This window comes from Pimephales promelas, chromosome 20, assembly GCF_988280905.1.
Source record: "Pimephales promelas chromosome 20, fPimPro1.hap1.1, whole genome shotgun sequence".
Lineage (NCBI taxonomy): Eukaryota > Metazoa > Chordata > Actinopteri > Cypriniformes > Leuciscidae > Pimephales > Pimephales promelas.
In genome coordinates, this window is record NC_142788.1 from 30,602,686 (window position 1) to 30,623,176 (window position 20,491).

The window sequence follows — 20,491 nt, forward strand, 5'->3', positions numbered from 1 at the left end:
TTTTTTTTTTGGGCGAAAAATTAAGTATCCCCAATCTTCTCGAAACTCTGGATTCTGATAGAGGGCACTGAGACTTACACCTGAGTGCAAAAATGGAGGCTCTAGACCCTTCCAGAGCTGAGATATCGAGACTCAAAATTTCGACCCGAAAAAAAAACGACAGTGTTACCCCTTACGTTTTTTTTTTGGGGCGAAAAATTTAGTATCCCCAATCTTCTCGAAACTCTGGATTCTGATAGAGGGCACTGAGACTTACACCTGAGTGCAAAAATGGAGGCTCTAGACCCTTCCAGAGCTGAGATATCGAAACTCAAAATTTCGACCCGAAAAAAAAACGACAGTGTTACCCCTTACGGTTTTTTTTTTGGGCGAAAAATTAAGTATCCCCAATCTTCTCGAAACTCTGGATTCTGATAGAGGGCACTGAGACTTAGACCTGAGTGCAAAAATGGAGGCTCTAGACCCTTCTTGAGCTGATATCTTGAGATCCCACACACCATTAATGCCATTATTAATATCTTCGCTCTGGAAGGGTCTAGAGGCTCCATTTTGGCACTCAGGTCTAAGTCCCATGGCCCTCTATCAGAATCCAGAGTTTCAAGAAGATCAGAGCAACTCAAAATTTCGACCCAAAAAACGACAGTGGTATGTACCCATGTCGTTTTTTTGGTGCGAAAAAATAAGTTTCTCAAATCTTCTCAAAACTCTGGATTCTGATAGAGGGCCATGGGACTTAGACCTGAGTGCAAAAATGGAGGATCTAAACCCTTCCTGAGCTGAGATATTGAGATCTCACGTAGCATTTATGCCATTGTAAAAATAGTGGCATCAAAAAAAAGGGGGCTGAGATGTGATGTCCATTGTAATGGACACAGGGTCTGAATGGGTTATTATTCTGAAAACAACTGTGAATGTGAGTGTGAACTGGAAAAACACACAAATGAAACCTGAATTTTAAGAATTTAATGAAACGTTGCGAAACAGTAAAACAGTCTGAACAAATAAATGCCAGAATGCATTTACAGTAGAAATCAATTCAAACATGTCCATAAATCTATATTCATAAATAAACATCATCATCAGCAGCAGTACTAAAGGCCTGTGAGTGGAAATATGAAACAAACAGGAAATCATGCAAACATAAACACCAGCAAGCAAAAAACATGCTGAAAAAATCTCATAGCGTAAATATAACCGTGCATATCAGCAATCAGCACAGATAATAAATTAAACATTTTATCAGGCAGAAGCAAATATATTCATTCTTAAATATATTTTCACCAGTTTGTACAATATTTACAGAATAATGCATAAAAGTCTGAATCAAGACGGAGAACCAAACCAGTTCTTCACTGACGCAGGTCTGCCGCAGTTAATGAGTTAAAACACCTCAAGGCACATTCAAAAATATCCAGAAAACAGAACCGTGACATTTTAATCCTGTCAGACGATGCCTAGTGGGTCTGAGATCACGCATCCAATCAGATGGAGTTTGAAAAAAATGCGTCAAAATAAAAGTCCCACGAAAGTCAATAAAAGCTGTTACCTCAGATAATAATTCAGACGGATTCCTCAAACGGCGCGTACAGTGATACACGTTCTTATGGAAGATTGTTTTCACAAAGGACTAAAAAATAAAAAGGTACTTGACTGTTTGCATCTCGCAATTCAGACTTTATAACGAGCAATTTTCTTCCTCAGAATTGTGAGGTAAAATTCGCAATTATTATAATTTTTTTATAGATTCTTTTTACAAGCGTCCATGATTTCTAGAACATCCCATAATAGCTGTTGAAGCTTGTGAAAGTTGCCAGATTAACAACAGAGTGAGTGATTTTATCACTGGTTTCGTTATTTACAACAATTTTTGCTTGGTTTTACAAATTGAGTTTTTGAAAAAAAAATTTTCGTGACAGCTGAAATTTCTTTTATTTTCAGTAATAATATTATATTTAATAAACATAAATGTGTTTAACACAAACCGTTGGAACCGTAGAATCAGACACCTTCAGTGATCGTATTTCTCGCGTCGTGAACCGCCCTGTGTTACCATGACAACTATGATTTAAGACTTTGGATATCGCCACGAACTCAGCGTCGTTACTTTTCTGTGGTTCTCTGTTCTGAGGCGCAACATCGAGTGTTTATAAAATACATCTCCAAGAGATCAATAAATAAGTTCATATCCAACACAATCAACTCTGTGTTTATGAGCATATATATGAGCGTATATACTGTTCACATTTATATAGAGATCCATTAATACATAAAAACATTCCAAAGATTCAGTAAAGCTGAACGTGAACTTTAGTGTTGCAGCAACGACTGGAAAGAAGCAACCGAAGAAAACCTGTCTGTCCTTTTACTATGGAAGCTTGTTTCCGCTTTGGAATACACTTTTTGCAACTTTATATAATCATAAACAACAATAATAATCCCCCTCAGAACTGTGATTCAGAATTCAAAATTTTATGTCACAATTTTATTTTTCTCGTCTAATTCCGAGGTTATATCTTTCAATTCTGAGAAGTAAACTCGCAATTGCAAGAAAAAAGTCTTGTGAGATAAAAAAGTTGCGATTACAATTTATTCCGTGTGAAAACAAGCTTCCACTGCTAATAATGCAGCTCAAACTTTCCATCTTTCCTCTCTGAATCGATCAAATCCTGTAAAGAGTGTGTGAGGCGAGTGATGGCAGGAGTGTATCTGAGCAAACGACTGTAAACACGACTGAAAGAGAGTATGCGTGTGTGTGTGTGTGTGTGTGGTCAGGTGGTCAGTCCTCTGTGCTCCAGCTCTTTACTCTGTTTCAGCTCTTTAATCCTGCAAACACACAATTTCATTGAACAACTTCAATGTCATGATCTAAATAGCAGAGAAAATAAACAGAGAAATTTGGACGTGTTCTGAATTATTTACACTAAAAATGTTGTTCAGATCAGATGTTAAATTTAATTTATTCAAGGTCTGAATCCCTGAATATTTGCCCTGTGATAGATATAATTAAAAGGATATAATTAATCCTTGTCAAATCGATTAATCAGGATTAATCAGATTCACATCTAACATAAAAAGTTTGTATGTATACATATATATACAGTATATAGGCCTAAATATACTGTATTTAATGTATACACACACACACTCATATATATTTACAAACTTTTAAGTTAGATGCAATTAATCACGATCAATCTTTTTGACTGGACTAAATGAAATATAAATAAAATATTTGAGAGATTGACCCAACTAGTGAAATATATATTTATTGTATAAATGGCCATGGAATTTTACAATTTTATTAATGTTCATTGTGGACTTTTCCAATGTTTCATGATTCACCAGATTAGAATTTAGGATAAGAATTAAAAAATATATATTTTTTTAATGCAGAATTTCATAAAATACATAAAATATTTTAGAGCTTTTCATAACTAGTAAAATGGATATACTTATTTAAAAAAAATAACGTTTTATGATGTTTTCCAGATAGACTACTAAGTTAGAATTAAGGATTGTTTTATAGACAATAAAAAAGCACAAAAAAAAAATAAAAAGCACAATTTATAGAATATGAATAAAACATTTTAGAGCTTGACCTAACAAGTAAAAATTTTGTTTATTATAAAAATACCCAGGCCGTTTCAGATTTTTATTAATTTTCAAGACTTTTCCAGTTGTTCAAGATTTACTGGATAAGAATTAAAGATTTTTAAACTATATTTAAATTACAATAATATCAATACAGTATTTTAGAGCTTTACCTATTGTAACTAGTAAAATATAGATTGATTAAATATGGTGATTTTATTCAATTCCATGAAGTTATTCATGATTATCTGGATAAGAATTAACGATTGTGGATATTTGTAAAGTGCAATTGTATAATATAAATAAAATTAATTAAAAACCGAGTTTGAGAGGGTGAATTTAAACAAAAGACATCTTTATTTCTATGCGTTTGAGCTTATTTTATCGCTTGTTTTGTCTTATTTTTAAATCACTTGGAGGCCGATTGGCTTGAGGAATAACAGAAAGTGTACCTGTGTCTGCAGCGCCTGAGGAAACGCATGATCTTCCGTGCGGCCTGGTCCTGTTTCTTGGTCAGGAACGAGCCTCTGACACACAGAACGAGAGTGTGAGCGCCACAGAATCACTCATGAGTCGTGTGATGTTCGTATAGGGGTGTAAATGACACACGTATTCGCATTGAACCGTTCGGTACGAGGCTTTCGGTTCGGTACAAACCTCAAATATTGTCATATTTAAATGTTATTTTTAATGTGATGACCAAAACATTATTTGTTCATTCTTCAAAAATTAACCCCATTTATAAAACTGAAAGTTTCACTTTTAAAACTTAAACTCACACTTATTTAAAAATAATCTTTCTTTTTGTGAACCGTTAAGGTCATCCCACACTGAGTCCAAATTTTAACATGTTAAAAAATAAATACGACTTCACGTTATGTCAATCATGTTTGCACACCGCCTCCAAAACTCCTTAGTAAAAAGGCATAGGAAAACGTGTGACCGTTACACCCCTCGTGTCGTGTAATGATGTGCGGTGTCTCACTTGATCTTGCTGTTGAGGGTCCCGGGCCCCCGCGGCCCCTGCTTGACGCGCTCGTACTCTTTATAACTGCGATAGTACTGCTGGATGAGGACGGCCGCCCGCCGAGACTGCTGGAACTTCTTCTGCTCGTAATAACTGCGAAACTTACTCTGAATCAGTATGGCCGCCTGCGTCATCTTCTTATATAAGGCGTACTGGAGGAAGACAAACACACGTTACACACACAAACTGCACAAAATGCTTTTCTTACTTACTTTTGTCTTGTTTCCAGTCCAAATATCAAACATTTCTTAAATCAAGATGCATTTACTATGAGTAAATGACATAAGATATTATGTCCTGTTTTCTGGGAGTTGATGCTTAAAACAAGGAAAATTACCTGCCAATAATTCCACCTTAATTCAAACAGAAACAAAATTATTTTTCTCACCCCATTAGAAGAAAATTTTGCTTGTTTTAAGCAAAAACTCACTTATTTCCCAGAAAACAAGACTTAACATCTTTTAATTTTACTCATCGACTAATTTAAGATTTTTTTAAATATTTTGACTGGAAACAAGACAACAATATAGACCGTTTCACAGCAGCTTTCCAGAGATAACAGGAGATCACAGTAACAGAGTGTTTGGCTTTACAGCAGCTCTAGAATAAAGTTATTGTCCAGATAAAGTTAGTTTTGTACAATACACACAAACACACACATAAACACACGGGACGGCAGAAGAGTGTGAAAACACAACAGTGAGGCAGTTTAGTTCATGTTACCTTCAGTGCTATCCATGTTAGCTAGCATGAAATATAAGGAGAAACAGGAGAGAAATCAGAGACACGACAGCAATATTAGTGTGTTAGCGAAGACACACACACACACACACACAAGCACACGCTCAGACGATGAATCCTCAGTCACAGTTTGTTTCTTAACATCATCAAGTGTTTCTGGATAAAGCGTGTCAGTAAAAACTACGGAAGCTTGTTTACACCATATAAGAAATATATAAAAATGTAATTGAGACTTTATATAACACAATTGAGAGGTTTTTTTTCTCAGAATTGCAAGGTAAAAACTTACAATTTGAACAATTTGAAAAAAAGTCAGAATTGGGAGATAAAAGTCAAAAGTGCAAGATGTAAACTCAAGAATTATAAGAAAAAAGTCTGAATTTTAAGATAAAAAGCTTTATTTTTTATTCCACGGCGGAAACAAGCTTCCATAAAAAAATGGTATTTAAGTTCTTATGGCAAGGCGAATAGGGCGAAACACATAACTCATATATCTGCATACTTGCACCGTTGATTGATTACATTAAGAATTGCAAACAACTTTTCTATTACAAGTTTTCAGAAATGTTACGTATAAATATGCAAATGATGCATTGTCTATTTAAATATGTGCTAATTTGCATCATCAAAGTACTTAAAGTTTTTACTGAGGGGATTTGGGAGATCATTTTTATTCAGAAAATACAGTCAACAGACTAAATAAATGATTTTTAGCATATATTTATAAATCAAGTGTTATATAAATCAGTGTGAGTGATATATGAACAAACCCATCAGTTAAAACCTTCAGAATATAGACAGGAATAAAACTATAAAGTTTGGTGTGTGTAAGTGCCGCTGAAGTGGAGGAACTTTTTTTTTAATATAAATATGGCCTTTAAAGATATGAACAGGTGAACTCAAAAACTCAAAAAATGAGAATATGGTGCAAAAGTGCATTTATTTCAGTAATTCAACTTAAAAGGTGAAACTAATATATTATATAGACTCATTACATGCAAAGTGAGATATTTCAAGCCTTTGTTATGATTTTGATGATTATGGATTATAGATTCTAATTTTGACTTTGGGGTTTTCATAATCATCAACATTATAACAAATTAACTCTTGAAATATCTCACTTTGCATGTAATGAGTGTATATAATATATTAGTTTCACCTTTTAAGTTGAATTACTGAAATAAATGCACCATTTTCTCGTTTTTCAAGTTCCACCTGTATTATAATTGAAATCTACAGACGCAAATAGATAAAGTGTCATAAAATAAACACTTAAATGTTTTCTTTCCAGTAGTCTGAAAGGAGATGTGGAAGCATTTACCCACAATCTCAAAATTGAAAAGATTGGGGGAGAACAATGTTTTGGCATCGTGTGACATCAGGTTTTCTGTTCGGTTTACAGTATTTACAGTCAAACCAAAAGTTATTCAGACACCATATAATCAATTTTTGACACTATAGTTCATTTATTTAAGCAAGGATAGCAAGGTGTCTGAATACATTTTGGTTTGACTGTAAAACTGCCTATAAATATAATAGAAGTCTATGCGATGTCCCCATGTAGATAGCCGAGTAAACGTGTGTGTGTGTGTGTGTGTGTGTGTGTTCTACCTGTTTGTATTTGCGGTAACAGCGCTGTATCACAGCTGCGGCCATATCCTGCTGCTCCTTTAATCTGCGCCCCTAAACACGACAAACAACCGTTATTAAATCAGACACACACACTCAGTCAGTTGTTGTGTGTGTGTGTTCTTGTCTTTAGCTCTGTATTAGTATCTGTATTAGTAAGTTGCATGTTGTTTTTACGTGTTGTTTGTGTGTTGTACAGCACTTCGGTCTGCAAAGTTATAGATAAAGTAAGTAAGTAGTACCTTGTATCTGCGGAAGGCGTTCTGGATGACGCGCGCCGCCTCGTAAAGCTCTCTCTGCTCCGTGTCCGTCAGCGTCAGCAGGGCGAAGTCTCTCTCCATCCTCCCATTGGCTGAGGCGTTCAGAAACTCCGCCCATGCCACACTGCTCGGGGGGCGGAGCCTCTGCAGCGCCAGATCACTGAGGAGGGACGGGGGCGTGGGGCACAGGTTCCTACACACACGTCAAAAAAACATGTTTAGGTCACATTTGACCCTGAATATATATTGTATATATTCTGATTTATTTATTAATTTTTATTAATTATATTATATAATTACAATTATTTCATTAATTATATTGATTCATTTAAACGAAAAGTCACTCATTAATTATATTTATTAATTACATTGATTAATTAATACTGGTTTTAATTTAAAGTCAAGTGTGTCGTTAACATGGAAAAGACACCTTTTATCGCGCGTCGTGTGTGGTTAGGACACGGTGTTAAGAACCTTGCTGTATTTCTGTTTAATTAATTAAGAAAAGTACACCGGCATCATACTCCGACAATAGTGACTTGTACGTCGTCGTAAACATGACTTCCCAAGAGGACTTGAACGCACAATACGTACCGGTCCACGGTGTCGAGGTATGTGGTGAGCCACGGCATGGGGTCGTGATTGACAGGATTGTCCCGCCTCTCTCTGAGTGGAGACTCCGCCTCCCGGTTAAACTCCTCCTGTTTGATTCGCTCAGGTGTGGCCTCGATGATCTGCTCAGCCAGAGTTGCTATGTCAACCTAACAGTGAAACATTGCAAAAAACACAAGTCTCACTCATTGTGTGAGGAGGTGGAGACTTTAAAGCGATAGTTCACCCAAAACTGAACATTAGCCCATGATTTACTGACCCTCGAGTCATCCTTAACCCGACACAAAACCTGATGGATGAAACTTTTATAATGAATAGATGCACTTTTATGATGGACAGATGCACTTTTATGATGGATAGATGCACTTTTATGATGAACACATGCACTTTTATGATGGACAGATCCACTTTTATGATGGACAGATGCACTTTTATGATGGATAGATGCACTTTTATGATGAACAGATCCACTTTTATGATGGACAGATGCACTTTTATGATGGACAGATGCACTTTTATGATGGATAGATGCACTTTTATGATGGATGTATGCACTTTTATGATGGATAGATGCACTTTTATGATGGATGTATGCACTTTTATGATGGACAGATGCACTTTTATGATGGACAGATGGACACTTTTATGATGGATGTATGCACTTTTATGATGGACAGTTGCACTTTTATGATGGATGTACACACTTTTATGATGAATAGATGCACTTTGATGATGGGTAGATGCATTTTTATGATGGATAGATGCACTTTTATGATGGACAGATGAACTTTTATGATGGACAGATGCACTTTTTTTGATGGATAGATGCACTTTTATGATGAACAGATGCACTTTTATAATGGACAGATGCACTTTTATGATGGACAGATGCACTTTTATGATGGATGTATGCACTTTTATGATGGATGTATGCACTTTTATGATGGATAGATGCACTTTTATGATGGACAGATGCACTTTTATGATGGACAGATGCACTTTTATGATGGATGTACACACTTTTATGATGGATAGATGCACTTTTATGATGGGTAGATGCATTTTTATGATGGATAGATGCACTTTTATGATGGATGTATGCACTTTTATGATGGATGTATGCACTTTTATGATGGATGTATGCGCTTTTATGATGGATGTATGCACTTTTATGATGGACAGATGCACTTTTATGATGGACAGATGCACTTTTATGATGGATGTATGCACTTTTATGATGGATGTATGCACTTTTATGATGGATGTATGCGCTTTTATGATGGATGTATGCACTTTTATGATGGATGTATGCACTTTTATGATGGATAGATGCATTTTTATGATGGACAGATGCACTTTTATAATGGACAGATGCACTTTTATGATGGATGTATGCACTTTTATGATGGATGTATGCACTTTTATGATGGATGTATGCGCTTTTATGATGGATAGATGCACTTTTATGATGGATAGATGCACTTTTATGATGGACAGTTGCACTTTTATGATGGATGTACACACTTTTATGATGGATAGATGCACTTTTATGATGGATAGATGCATTTTTATGATGGATAGATGCACTTTTATGATGAACAGATGCACTTTTATGATGGACAGATGCACTTTTATGATGAACAGATGCACTTTTATGATGAACAGATGCACTTTTATGATGGACAGATCCACTTTTATGATGGACAGATGCACTTTTATGATGGATAGATGCACTTTTATGATGAACAGACCCACTTTTATGATGAACAGATGCACTTTTAGGATGGATAGATACACTTTATGATGGATAGATACACTTTTATGATGGACAGATGCACTTTTATGATGGACAGATGCACATTTATGATGGATGTATGCACTTTTATGATGGATAGATGCACTTTATGATGGATAGATACTTTTATGATGAATAGATACACTTTTATGATGGACAGATGCACTTTTATGATGGATAGATGCACTTTTATGATGGATAGATGCACTTTTATGATGGATAGATGCACTTTTATGATGGACAGATGCACTTTTATGATGGATAGATACACTTTTATGATGGACAGATGCACTTTTATGGTGGATAGATGCACTTTTATGATGGATAGATGCACTTTCATGATGGATAGATGCACTTTTATGATGGATAGATGCACTTTTATGATGATAGATGCACTTTTATCATGGATAGATGCACTTTTATGATGGATAGATACACTTTTATGATGGAGAGATGCACTTTTATGATGGATAGATGCACTTTTATGATGGATATACACTTTTATGATGGATAGATTCACTTTTATGGACTTCAAAACAGAAAAAGCCATTATAAAGCTTGGAAGTGGCAGGACATTTTTTAATATAACTCAGATTCTATTCGTCTGAAAGAAGAATATCATATACCCCTACACTCTTAAAAAAAAGGTTCTTCAGCGGTTCTTTGCGGTGGTCATGGTGCTATATAGCACCACTGCCATTTAACCCTCTGAGACCGACGGCATCGTCGACGACGCCACACGTCACCTCCGATAAATGTTTACCAACTCGATGACAGATTTATCGATTTCCTTACCTTTTTTTTCCAGCAGAAAGCTAGCCATCATGATCACGGGGGTGTCTTCGGTGTCTTTCTAGCCTTTACAGAAGGTTTTCTTTCCAGCCTGGAACTCTTGCATCCTTTCAGAGGTTTTCAGCAATAAATCCAATCGCGAATATCCAACTTTGATACTCTTGAAGTCCATAATTTATAAATATTCCGTCATTTTTGCCGCTAGCTCGATGCTAGCTGAAATTTTGGATATCACGTGATGTTTTCACGTGATGGTTTTGGACCAATTACAGGCTGATCCGTCGTAAACATTGGTGTGCGTCATTACGCTTGAACCAAGCGCTGATATAGTGTAGAGAGATAGAGAAACGCACGGAGACAGAGAAAATGGATGCAAATAAAGCGCTGGCCTTTTTTGATGCCATGCAGGATGAGGGATTTTCAGGAGAACAGAGCTTTTTGACAAATGAGGAACTAGATTACCAGGACAGACCCAGCTGAAGTGCTATTTATTTATTTACTGTAAAAAAAGTATTATAGTAGAATAAAAGTAATATAAAAAGAATATAATAAATAAAATAGAAATGCAAAACCTGTGATGTGGCCCTCTGTGTGATTGCTGATACGAACTGTTTTGAGGCTTGGCCCCAGTGAATTTCATGAGGCCCAAAACGCCTGGACTTCTTTTGGAAAAATGTCAATAGTTTTTGTTCTCTACAAGTTATAATGTTTATTCCTGTGCTCCAGGACTCCAAAGACATGAACAAACTATTTTCCAGATGAAATTTCCTTGTGATTTCAATAAATATTTGAGTTATTCAATTTCCGATTTATTTTTTCATTTGTCTTTATGGTCCCATAACTTATTTTACATTCAGGTGACATCAATGCAACACAAATATGCTGAAAGTTAAAAAAAAAGAGGTGTGTCAATTGTCTGTGCACCAAAGGGTTGATGTTTTACAAGCTTTTTTAGTAAATAACACCAGACGGAAAATTAATTGTAAAAATACCTTAGGTCTCTGAGGGTTAAAGAACCAGGTAAGCCCAGTTTGGTTCTTCAGTGGTGGTTAACGTGCTCTATGGCACCTCTTATGGTTCTACATAGCACCATATGACAAAGTTAAGTGGCACTTAAAGTGGTTCCCCTATGATTACAAGCCAATGAACCACTTTTAGTGCTATTTAGCACCATTTTTTTTTAGAGTGTAGGATGACTTGAGGGAGAGTAAATCATGGGCTAATTTTAATTCTTGGGTAAACGGATCCTTTAATACTTTTGTCCAATGAAAATCTCTGACTCACCTGTAAGACCTCGTCAGACAGGTAATCCTCGTTCTCGGCGTTCTCGCTGTAGTCGAGCAGCTCGTGGGCGAGCTCGGAGTGAAGCGTCAGGGACGCCGGAGCCGAGGGACTCGCGGCCTCACAGTCCATCAGGAAGAGCGAGTCTGAGGAGCCGATGGGGGGCGGAGCCGAGAACGGGGAGGAGGGGGAGGAGGCGGAGTCTATGGGGTCAGGCAGCGAACCACTGGAGTAGGCGGAGCTGGGGGAGGGGGAGGGGGGGTCGCTGGGGGAGGGGACACTGCTGGACGAGCTCAAACCTGAGAAAGAGAGAGAGAGAGAGAGAGAGAGAGATGTTTTAATACATTGTAAGGAATATCAATTTATACAGAAAACTTTTTGCAGAAAAAAAATAAATATATATATATATATAAGCTTAAAGAATTTGCTTTGTAAATATAACAAATAATTTAAATTTTGTTTAAAACAAATATTTTAATACTTAAACATTTAAAACGGAATTCAGAAAAATAAAACAGAAAGCATGAAATTAGGAAAAACATTAAATAGATTTCACAGGGTCTTATTATTGTTATTGACATTTCATCAAAATATTATATATTTAGCATTTTATGAATATATATAAAAATGTAAATGTAATTGTTTAATTTAATTAAAATGGAATTCAGAAAAAGATAACACTTTATTTTAGTGTTCGTTACATGTTACGTGCACTTACCATAGTAACCCTCAACCAAACCCTAACCATATAGTAAATACATGTAGTTAATTAATATTACTCAGCACTTAAATATACAATTACACTGTAACGATGGCACCTTCAAATAAAGTGTAACCAAAAATGTTCATAATACAAAAATCTGATTTCATAGGGCCTTATTTTTGTTGTTAACATTTGAATCAAATATAAAATTGTAAACACATGTTGTATGAACATTTCCCCGCCCGTGTAAAGCCTGTGTGTGTTGTTACCGGTGTCGGGGCTGCTGGACAGTGGAGACCGGGGCCGGTACGGAGGCGAGGCCGTGTCAGCTGTGTGTTCCTGCGTCTGAGAGTGTGTGTGTAACTCCTCCAGACAGCGCGCCAGGCGTGTGTGTCCTCGAGAATGAGCCACAGCGAGAGGAAGACGACCCAGAGAGTCGGGGATTCCCAGAGCAGCGCTACTCCAGCGATACAACATCACTGCGGCCGTCTGATGACCCAGAGCACATGCCCACATCTGCACACACACACACACACACACACACACACACATCCATATACAATTATTGTTTGAATGAAATGATACTCTAAATAAGAAACTAATCTTCCAGTAGGTGGCGGTGGTACACTGCCAGAAATGCTTTTCTTTTATTCTAAATGGTTTTAATTTACTGTATTTTATTTTTATCATCATTTTTATTTTTCATTTTTTAATTATTCTGATTTCTTTTGATTATTTTAATTTCTTCTATGTAAAGCACTTTGAATTGCCATTGTGTATGAAATGTGCTATATAAATAAACTTGCCTTGCCTTGCCTACTCTGTGTTTTTGTCTTGTTTCCAGTCCAAATATCAAACATTTCTTAAATCAAGATGCATTTACTAGATGAGTAAAATGATATAAGATATTATGTCCTGTTTTCCAGACTGAATTAATCAAAATGAAGTGAGCTGATGCTTAAAAAAAGCAAAATCATCTGCCAATGGGGTGAGAAAAATTTTTTTTTAATTCAAACAGAAACCACATTATTATTTTTCTCACCCAGTTGGTAGATAATTTTGCTTTTTTGAAGCATCAACTCACTTCATTTTGATTTGCCTGTATTTGGTATTGAAAATGGAAACCTCTTTAGATATGGAAATCGATTTTGCAATTGATTCAATCAACACTCTCGTGACTCAAAAATCAAACAGGATTTTTCACAAAAGCGACAGCCCTAATGAATCCAGTGTGCATAGGTCTATCCGTGATGATTACAGAGATGCTCAGGTGATAATGACCTCACCCGACCTCTCCGTCCGACGGGCTGAAGTGTGCATGTGTGTGACGTACCAGAGGTGTGCAGGAGAAATGATCAACGTTTAGCGGATCCACTTCCTGTTCCAGATCCAGACTGTTCACACTGATACTCCTGATACACACACACATAAACAAACACCATTAAACACACAAACACCTTTTAAAACATCAATGAAATGTCCGAGTGTCACGCTTTCATGTCGGTTCTTCGTCATGTTTAATCACGATGAATATGTAAAGATCCAAATCTTTCTGCTTATGACTTTACAATAAACTACATTAGTTAGCCTGAACTAACAATCAACAATACTTCTACAGCATTTGTTAATGTTAGTCAATGTTCATTTCTCCACTTCCTATAGGGATGCACAATAAATAAAAACCAAATCGGTATCGGCCGATATATGATCATTTTTAATGTTATCGATAAGAAAATTTGGCCCATAAATAATGCATCATTTCCTTCAGCTGAAACACTTCAGATACACACTGTTCAACATGATAGATTTGAGCTGATTGAAATATGATTGGAATCACTTTAAAAAAGTAAAATACAGTTTAACAAGTGCAGCGCAAATCTGTCATATCAGCTTCATAAAATGATAAGAAGAAGATTATAATTGTGTGTTTGGGACATGGCTTTTAATGACGAGACTTTTGTTTTTGTAATCAAGACTCTTAAAATTTAGGTTTATCGGCCAATGTATCGGTTACCGGTATTATCGGTTATCAGTATTATAGGTTACCGGTATAATCGGTTATCGGTATTTTCGATAATCGTATTCTCAGTTATCGGTATTATTGGTTATCGGTATTATCAGTTATCGGTATTATTGGTTATCGGTATTATAGGTTATCGGTATTATTGGTTATCAGTATTATAAGTTACCGGTATTATCGGCTATCGGGATTATCGGTTATCGGTATTATTGGATATCGGTATTATCGGTTATTGGTAGTATCGGTTATCGGTATTATTGGTTATCAGTATTATAGGTTACCGGTATTATCGGTTATCGGTATTATTGGTTATCAGTATTATAGGTTACCGGTATTATCGGTTATCGGTATTATTGGTTATCAGTATTATAGGTTACCGGTATTATCGGTTATCGGTATTATTGGATATCGGTATTATAGGTTACCGGTATTATCGGTTATCGGTATTATTGGTTATCAGTATTATAGGTTACCGGTATTATCGGTTATCGGTATTATTGGTTATCAGTATTATAGGTTATCGTATTATTGGTTATCGATATTATTGGTTATCAGTATTATAGGTTACCGGTATTATCGGTATTATCGGCAATCAGGATTATCGGTTATCGGTATTATTGGATATCGGTATTATCGGTTATTGGTATTATCGGCTTTCTGTATTATTGGTTATCGGTATTATAGGTTACCGGTATTATCGGTTATCGGTATTATTGGTTATCAGTATTATAGGTTATCGGTATTATTGGTTATCGATATTATTGGTTATCAGTATTATAGGTTACCGGTATTATCGGTATTATCGGCAATCGGGATTATCGGTTATCGGTATTATTGGATATCGGTATTATCGGTTATCGGTAATATCGGCTTTCTGTATTATTGGTTATCGGTATCGACAAAAATGTTCATATCGGTGCATCCATATTTTACTAATACATTTTTATGTAAAGTTGTATTTGTTAACATTAGTTAATGCATTAGTACGGAGTCCCCTTAGTCCCACTTTATCAAAAAATTTAATTATAACTATCTTGTGGCCTTTTTTTGACAACGTGGGACTAGGGGGGCTCCGTTCATTAGCTATCTATGAGCAATATATTATATTAATTATATTTTTTACATTAAGAAAGACTGCTTTAAAAAATACATTGCTCTAACTAGTGTTAACAAATAAGACCTGTAAGATGTTCCCATGATTATGTGTGTGTGTGTGCGTGTTACCTCCAGCGTATGAGTGTGTGTATGAGCTGTGTGTATCCCTGAGCGGCGGCGAGGTGCAGTAGAGTCAATCCTCGGTGTCTGACGGAGTGTGTGAGTGTTTCCGTCTCTCCGTCTCGTCCCCACCGACCGCTGGCCATCATCCGCTCACACACTGCTACGATCCTGCGCTCAAACCACACTCCCGACTGACACACACACACACGACACTTTAGAGGAAAGAATTTTACTTCACGTCTGTTTGTGAGATTCATCGAACCACAGCTCAGAATTTTGATTCTGACTAGATTAAAGTTAAATTTGATTCACTCAGTTTGATTCACTGAATCAGAAAAGAAACAACCAGTGATTCTGAAGCTGGTTTCAAACTGAATCTCACACTTGCATTTAACACTGATACATAAATCAGGAAGAAAATAAAATGAAAAAAATCACTTTAAATTGCAAAAAAAAAAAAAAAAAAATACTTTTTTTATTTATTCATAATTACACAATATATAATTTAATATAAATAAATAAAATACGTAATAATATACCGAAAATAATAACAACATAAATAGATATAATAGGTAGATATTTGCACTGGAAACAAGACAAAAATACTAAGAAAAGCGTATTTTTGTTGTTGTTGTTGTTTTTTTTGCAGTGTATACATAGTTAAGATGAGGTAGTAACATGACTACTTTTAGTTAGTTACCCCTCGACACACACACACACACACCCTCCCTCAGTTTTTTCCCTGCTGTCTGCATCGGTCTCTCTGTCTATCCTCGTGCTGTATTGACGTAAGAGTGGAAAAGCTAAAAATGAATGGCATGAATCAGCCAGAGGACTCTTACATACACACAGACGAGGTTTAACATCTAAACGATCAGTGTTAACCCGGAAGACTAAAACTACAGGACTTCTGTTAGACTATGAGGATCAGATGTGGAGAAGCTGAACTGATGTGTGCATGTGTGTGTGTGTGTGTGAGAGAGAGAGAGAGAGAGTCTGTCCACGTGTGCATGTGTGTGTGTGTGTGTGTGACGCACCAACATGGAAAAAGCGCTATTAATACTCGCATTCTGAAGTGACGTCATGTGCAAAGTTGTCATTCCCCCGCTAACCCTGATAACGCGCGTTCATAAATCCAGCGCTCATCAACACACACTGTTATTTTAGTATCACTGAGACAGTATTATAGCTCTTTATTCAGATTTTAATGCACTCTTACACACACACACAGAAAACCTTTCTTCTCTGCAATTTCTCTAACTTGCTTCATAAACCAAAAATGCTTTTCATAATTGATTTTTGCAACATCAACACTGTTAACTGTAGATAAACCTGAAACACACTTAAAAACTAGATAAACCTGTGAAAGCAGCCTATCAGAGGTGAAGTGTGTGTGTGTACCTGGTTTTCGGGGGTCAAGCGTGGAGCGGAGCTCTGATTTCGTGAACGCTGCTGCTGATGATGATGATAATAATTCACATGTTGATGCTGTTGATTATTATTGGACATTTCTGCCATCCGCCGCTCCATCTGCTCCAGACGCTCCAGAATCGACATCCTGAACTGGTTATCTAGAGAGATTGAGAAATTCAATTACTCAAGTCAGAATCAATGAATTTAGCAACTTATTAAGCTGAATAGAGTCAACTATGAACTGAATTAAATTAGTTTCATAACTGATAAATTTTTTTCAACATCGACACTGTTATTGTTAAAGTGAATTAAATCAAGATTGAACTCAATTTAACCAAAAAGAATTAGTTTCATAATTCATAAATTATGAATTTTGCAACATCGACACTGTTATTAAAGTCAATTAAATCAACATTGAACTCAATTTAACCAAAAATTATTAGTTTCATAATTCATAATTGATGAATTTCGCAACATCGACACTGTTATTAAAGTGAATTAAATCAACATTGAACTCATTTTTAACCAAAAAGAATTAGTTACATAATTCATAATTGATTAATTTTTTTCAACATCGACACTGTTATTAAAGTGAATTAAATCAACATTGAACTCAATTTATCCAAAAAGAATTAGTTTCATAATTCATAATTGATGAATTCTGCAATATCGACACTGTTAATAAAGTGAATTAAAACAACATTGAACTCAATTTAACCAAAAATTATTAGTTTCATAATTCATAATTGATGAATTTCGCAACATCGACACTGTTATTAAAGTGAATTAAATCAACATTGAACTCAATTTAACCAAAAAGTATTAGTTTCATAATTCATAATTGATTAATTTTTTTCAACATTTACACTGTTATTAAAGTGAATTAAATCAACATTGAACTCAATTTAACCAAAAAGAATTAGTTTCATAATTCATAATTGATGAATTTTGCAACATCGACACTGTTATTAAAGTGAATTAAATCAACATTGAACTCAATTTATCCAAAAAGAATTAGTTTCATAATTCATAATCGATGAATTTTGCAACATTGACACTGTTATTTAAGTGAATTAAATCAACATTGAACTCAATTTAACCAAAAAGTATTAGTTTCATAATTCATAATTGATAAATTTTTTTCAACATTTACACTGTTATTAAAGTGAATTAAATCAACATTGAACTCAATTTAACCAAAAAGAATTAGTTTCATAATTCATAATTGATGAATTTTGCAACATCGACACTGTTATTAAAGTGAATTAAATCAACATTGAACTCAATTTATCCAAAAAGAATTAGTTTCATAATTCATAATCGATGAATTTTGCAACATTGACACTGTTATTTAAGTGAATTAAATCAACATTGAACTCAATTTAACCAAAAAGTATTAGTTTCATAATTCATAATTGATAAATTTTTTTCAACATTTACACTGTTATTAAAGTGAATTAAATCAACATTGAACTCAATTTAACCAAAAAGAATTAGTTTCATAATTCATAATTGATGAATTTTGCAACATCGACACTGTTATTAAAGTGAATTAAATCAACATTGAACTCAATTTATCCAAAAAGAATTAGTTTCATAATTCATAATCGATTAATTTTGCAACATTGACACTGTTATTAAAGTGAATTAAATCAACATTGAACTCAATTTAACCAAAAAGAATTAGTTATTCATAATTGATGAATTTTGCAACATCGACACTGTTATTAAAGTGAATTACAACAAATCAAACTGAATTGAATTGGTTTCATTAATTTTGCAATATTGACAGTTTTATTAAACTGAATTAAATCAACACTGAACTCAATATAACCGAAAATTATTAGTTTCATGATTCATGAATTTTGCAACATTGACATTGTTATTGAACTGTAATTTACAAGAATTTACTTTGTTTTTCATTATTAATGAACTTTGCAACATTCACACTGTTATTAAAGTGAATTACAACAAATCAAACTGAACTGAATTAGTTTCATAACTGATGAATTTAACAACATTGACACTGTTTTTAAAGTGAATTAAATCAACATTGAACTGAATTGAATTAGTTTCAAAATTGATGATGTTTGCAACATCAACACTGTTATTGAAATGAATTGAACCAAATTGAACCAAATGAAATTTGTTTCATAATAGAGTAACTTTATAAGATCGGCACCGTTGTTGAACTGAATCGAATTTAACTCAATTTAATTAATCTCTCATAATTGATCAATTCTGCAACATTGACACTGTTATTAAACTGAATTAAATCAACACTAAACTCAATTTAACTAAACAGAATTAGTTTCATAATTAACTTTGCAACATTGACACTGTTATTAAACTGAATTACGACAAATCAAACTGAATTGAATTAGTTTCATAACTGATGAATTTAACAACATTGACACTGTTTTTAAAGTGAATTAAATCAACATTGAACTGAATTGAATTAGTTTCACAATTGATGATGTTTTGCAACATCAACTTTGTAATTGAAATGAATTGAACCAAATTGAACCAAATGAAATTTGTTTCATAATAGATTAACTTTGTAAGATCGGCACCGTTATTGAACTGAATCGAATTTAATGTTTCATAATTGATGAATTCTAAATCAACGAATTCTTAAAATCAACACTAAACTCAATTTAACTGAACAGAATTAGTTTCATAATTAACTTTGCAACATTGACATTGTTATTGAACTGAATTCAATCAAATTATCAGGAAAAATAATAACTTTATTACACTGAGCTGCAAGAAAGACATTTGTAAAATGATTTTTTTTTTTTTTATGCGCTTTAGACGATAAGCAGAACGACATGCCGGAAACTCGGCGGAAGAGCACAGCGGCGCGGACATTATTCATGGTTCTCGATTCTCAACTAATTCTAATATTTACTTCCACAGACACAAAGCAGACGTGAGCGTGCGTGTTTAGTGCTTGATTTACAGTGTGTGTGAATGTGTTGACAGCTCAGCTTTTACACACACACACTCATTCCTACCTACACCATCCCTGCTTCTCTGCGCCATCGTTCAGACGATCAATTAAAAACGGTGAATCCGAAAAAGCGCAACTCCATATCTCGCTCTCATCACTCTCTCTCAATCAGGGGTCAAACATGTTAGAAAGATGATCTGAAGCAGAAAACATGTTTAAGACACACGATCAGCGAAGAACCACTCGCTCAGATCCCATGAGAGAGAGAGAGAGAGAGAGATGCCGGGTAAGTCGAGAAAAAGAAAGTATTCCAAGTGGAGAAAACACACGGACATTCGTCCTCGAGCAGGGAAAGTCCCAAATGAGACGAGAGAGAGACAGAGCTGAGTTTAAATTACTGAGAGAGAGAGAGAGAGAGAGAGAGAGAGAGAGAGAGAGAGAGACACGCAGCTCCCT

The 20,491-nt window shown here is 35.0% G+C and overlaps 1 protein-coding gene across 2 annotated transcripts in view; it reads right to left on the minus strand.

The window, feature by feature from the left end:
- Window positions 1–948: 948 nt before the first annotated feature.
- camta2 (calmodulin binding transcription activator 2) overlaps window positions 949–20,491 on the minus strand; it is a 34,330-nt gene continuing 14,787 nt past the window's right edge. The window contains exons 12-23 of one of the 2 annotated variants that reach the window (XM_039679100.2): window positions 17,071–17,240; window positions 15,676–15,860; window positions 13,765–13,843; window positions 12,701–12,947; window positions 11,732–12,027; window positions 7,843–8,009; window positions 7,231–7,441; window positions 6,971–7,042; window positions 5,342–5,362; window positions 4,577–4,770; window positions 4,044–4,118; window positions 949–2,823 (exon numbers count right to left, since the gene is read on the minus strand). In XM_039679100.2, coding sequence (XP_039535034.2) covers window positions 2,769–2,823; window positions 4,044–4,118; window positions 4,577–4,770; window positions 5,342–5,362; window positions 6,971–7,042; window positions 7,231–7,441; window positions 7,843–8,009; window positions 11,732–12,027; window positions 12,701–12,947; window positions 13,765–13,843; window positions 15,676–15,860; window positions 17,071–17,240 — 1,772 coding nt within the window. In that variant the 3' untranslated portion in view covers window positions 949–2,768. The remainder of the gene's footprint in view (window positions 2,824–4,043; window positions 4,119–4,576; window positions 4,771–5,341; window positions 5,363–6,970; window positions 7,043–7,230; window positions 7,442–7,842; window positions 8,010–11,731; window positions 12,028–12,700; window positions 12,948–13,764; window positions 13,844–15,675; window positions 15,861–17,070; window positions 17,241–20,491) is intronic. The other variant, XM_039679101.2, reaches the window with a different exon arrangement.